Below are 4,011 nucleotides of genomic sequence, written 5' to 3'. Positions count from 1 at the left end.
CCATCCATCCATCCATCCATCCATCCATCCATCCATCCATCCATCCACCACATCTTTACTCACTTCTTACTTTCTGGATTGCGGGGGTTGCTGGTGACATGAGTCCAACAGTCACTGTATCGGTCACAGGGCCACATAGAGACAAAAAGACACAACCTTTCATTCTCTCACGCACTCTTAGGGATAATTTAGTTACCATTGAACACAACATGCATGTTTTTGGTTTTGGGGAGGAAACCGAACTACCCAGAGAATCCCCCACCCACACACAGAGAGAATATGCAAACTCCACACTAAAAGGCCCCAGGGTGGGATTCGATCATTTCAGACAAGTTGATTTTACACAAAATCAATTATACTAAAGAATTTCCAACTGTCAGAGTTTCATGCCAAAACAAACAACTAGCAGTCCTTGAAGGAATCCCATCACACACCATTTCTGATGTCAGAGTTTTAAGCTAAAATCATTTTATGTTGAGAAATGAAGGAGTTGGAGTTCAAACACTGAAAATAGTATCTGCCCAGACTGCAGGTTAACGGGGTTAGAGTTTCCAAGAGCAGAATGAGAGGAAGATCTTTGAGTTATCAGGCTCCTCTCTTGTGGAACCAACTTGATCTTGACCTTGACCTTGACCTTGACCTAAGCTTCTCTCACTGATGTCATTTTATTTTTGTTGTCAGTAGACTAAACATGACAGCAAATAAAAATATCAATTTACAAAACCAGTAATGAGGCTGTAAAACATTTCATACATCTTTTTAGCAAATCTTTAGGATCTGGACAAAAAAAAAAAAAAAAACATCAGAAAATCTCTACATGTCAGACACGTATGTCTCAGTCATAAACATCTTTTTATAAGGGAGTTCACAATTTTCTTTTTTACGCTAGACATTCTAATGAATACTTTTTAAATACATGATTGCAGTAACAATAAAAACTTCATAATAAAAATCAGCTGAAATCAAGTTGAGTCTAATTTAACAGCTCATGATAAAAACAGGATAAAGGACACAAACTCAGGTGTTCTGAATGAAAGTGTACAAATAAGGGAGGATTGTACTTTTATTTGCATTTCAACACTTTTCGTTACCAATTTTAACCAGATCCTGAATATTTACATTGTTTTTTCTTTTGTATACTATTACTATATTATGTAATTTAAGCTCAGAGTCTGTTGGGAAATGTAGCACATGTTTAGTGTTTGAGTTGATAAAAGACTACAAAAAGGAGATAAGAAGATTTAAATACCTGAAACTAAGAGTGAGCGCACATTACTGGCAAGAACAACTGAAACATGAAGCATTTTCTTTTTCTGATCCTCGTAGGAGTGGCAGGTATGGTTCAAAAATATTCACAAAGGGACAACAGGCATCAGAAATCAATGATCGATCTCAGTAAAACCTTTTTCTGGATTCTGTCTCTTATTGTATGAATGTTTATTAAGCATTCATACAATAGTGATCCTCCTTATATTTCTATCCCTATTCCATATGTTTTTGGCATATTTCTCGTTCCACAATGTTTGTGTTATTTCAACAAAATGACAAAATGTTCAGCTCTTTCAGGACAACCCTGCAATTACTTTTGATATTGGTGCAACTTAAGCTTTTCAAAATATTTTGCCTTTTCTGCCATTTTTTCCTCATAGAAAATGAATTGAGCTCATATTACATCCTTCAAATCTTTAGATCTGTTTACAACCTTTTACTGCTGCTTTCACATTTTGTTCTGGTTCAGCTTCTTTCAGCTTCCTTGTGCAAAAAAAAAAATAAATAAAAAAAAATCAACTACTTTCAGGTACTATCAGCTGTTTTGAGCTCCTTTCTGCTTTATTCTGCGAACTACATTTTTGTGCGTCTTCTAACTTATTTCTGCTAATTTCACCTTGTTATGCTTCTTTCAGCTTCTTTCTGCAAGTTTCCACTATTTCTGCTATTTCAGCTACTATTTAGCTGCTTTATGTTAATTTGAGCTTTTTCAGCCAATTCCACATTTTTTGTACTCATTTCAACTTTTTCAGCCTAATTCAGCAAAATAAAAATTCGCTCTCCACATCATTCTGGTAATTTCAGCCTCTTTCTGCTTTTTTTTTAGCTACTATTCAGCTGTATTTTTGGTGCTCATTTTTGCTTATTTCAGCCTAACTTGTGCTCTATCTACTTTATCTGCTATTTTAAGCTTGTTCTATCTTTTTAGCTACTTTTTTTTGTGTGCATTTTTTGCAAATTTGAGCTGTTTTCAGATTAATTCAAGTTTTTCATAGTAATTTTTGCTACTTTCAGCCTGATTAACTTCATTCTGCTTCTTTCAGCTTCTTTTGCTCCTTTCAGCTTATTTCTGCAAGTTTAAACTATTTCTTCTATTTCAGCTACTAGTTTGCAGTTTTTCATGCAAATTTTACCTTTTTCAGCTAATTCCAACTTTTTAGCTCATTTCAGCTCTTTCCACTTCCTTCTGATAGTTTAAGCTTCTTTTTGCTTTTTCAGTGACTTTTCAGCTGCTTTTTTATTGTTGCTAATTTTAGTCTTTTTTAGGTGATTATCTAATTTTTTGTGATAATTTCTGCTTATTTAAACTTAAAATCAGCAAATATGTGTTGTTTTTGCTTTCTGTTACTTTAGACTTATTCGTTCATTTTAGCTACATTTCAGCATGTTTTAGCTAATTTCAGCTGTTCTGCAGCAAGTTCTTCTGCAAAAAGCAGCTGCATGAAACACAATTTCTTGAGTTTATTTATTTTTTTTAATCCACAGGTGCCCTGAAAGATGTTGACAAGATAGTTGGAGGGTATGAGTGCCCAAAAAACTCTGTGCCTTACCAGGTGTCACTCTTCACTGGTTATAACTACTGTGGAGGGACTCTTCTGTCAGAGGAGTGGGTGCTCTCAGCTGCACACTGCAAACCAAAGTAAGAAACATGATGGACAAAATTGCTCCTTTTTAAAGTTCACAATTTGAAGCTGGTTGATACTGATGGCTTTTTATTGGGCTTGGCATGGTAAATTCATTTTCCTGGTATTTTGTAGGTGCATCAAAGAAAAAAACGGTTTCCAAATAGGGTTTTACTTTGTCCAGGTCAGATGTCGAAGTTCGGCTGGGGGAGCATGACATCTGGGAGCCAGAAAATACTGAGCAGCACATCATGTCTGCAAAGTTTATTCTCCACCCCAACTACAACCCCCGCACGATGGACAGCGACATCATGCTGATCAAACTGAGTCATCCTGCCACTCTGAACAGCTTCGTCCGTCCTGCTGCGCTCCCATCAAACTGTGCCAGCACTGGGACCATGTGTCGAATATCTGGGTGGGGGAATATCCGCCCCAGTGATGAGGGCTGTGAGTTTGTTTGCTTCTTAAAATGACAACAATTTAAAAATGAATTAAGTCAATTAATGATTTGTGTTTTTACAGCGAGATATCCAGATAAGTTGCAGTGCCTGGATGCTCCTCTCTTGAGTGATGACACCTGCTTTAACTCATATCCTTTCCAAATCACTGAAAACATGATCTGTGTTGGATACCTTGAGGGAGGGAAGGATTCATGTCAGGTAACATCATGATCATAGAAACAGCAAATGCTTTTGCCTTGTAGCAGTTTGTGTCACCTGTAAATAACCCAAGAACGCATCATGTCTTTTGACCTCAGGGGGACTCCGGGGGTCCTATGATGTGTGATGGAGAGCTCCAGGGAGTTGTGTCCTGGGGACGTGGTTGTGCTCAGAAAAACAAGCCTGGGGTGTACACAAAAGTGTGTAATTATGTTTCCTGGATCAAGGCAACAATGGTGTCTGGCTGAGCAGGAAAGATGGTGAAGAATTAACATGTGAGCTGAAAGAAATCAGTAAAGTCAACAGTTTGAGTTCAGTATTTATAGTGTGGTTTCTGCTGTTCTTTTGACCCCAACACATTTCAATTTAACACCTGCGCGCACGCACACACACACACATGCACGCACGTGCAGAGAGCATCATGAAGACCAAGGAACACACCAGGCAGGTCCGAGATACTG

At 37.6% G+C, this 4,011-nt stretch overlaps 1 protein-coding gene across 1 annotated transcript; it reads left to right on the top strand.

Annotated features, from left to right (window-relative positions):
- The first annotated feature begins 1,295 nt into the window (after window positions 1-1,295).
- LOC119409484 (trypsin-like) lies at window positions 1,296-3,798 on the top strand. The gene is made up of 5 exons (XM_037676380.1): window positions 1,296-1,335; window positions 2,755-2,908; window positions 3,076-3,338; window positions 3,414-3,550; window positions 3,649-3,798. The coding sequence occupies exons 1-5, from the start codon at window positions 1,296-1,298 to the stop codon at window positions 3,796-3,798; spliced, it is 744 nt and encodes a 247-aa protein (XP_037532308.1).
- Window positions 3,799-4,011: the final 213 nt, after the last annotated feature.

This window comes from Nematolebias whitei, chromosome 5 (genome assembly GCF_014905685.2).
Source record: "Nematolebias whitei isolate Nwh7 chromosome 5, NemWhi1, whole genome shotgun sequence".
Taxonomy (NCBI): Eukaryota; Metazoa; Chordata; class Actinopteri; order Cyprinodontiformes; family Rivulidae; genus Nematolebias; species Nematolebias whitei.
Note: the sequence above shows the minus strand (reverse complement) of the source record. Positions and strands in the feature narration are given on the sequence as shown.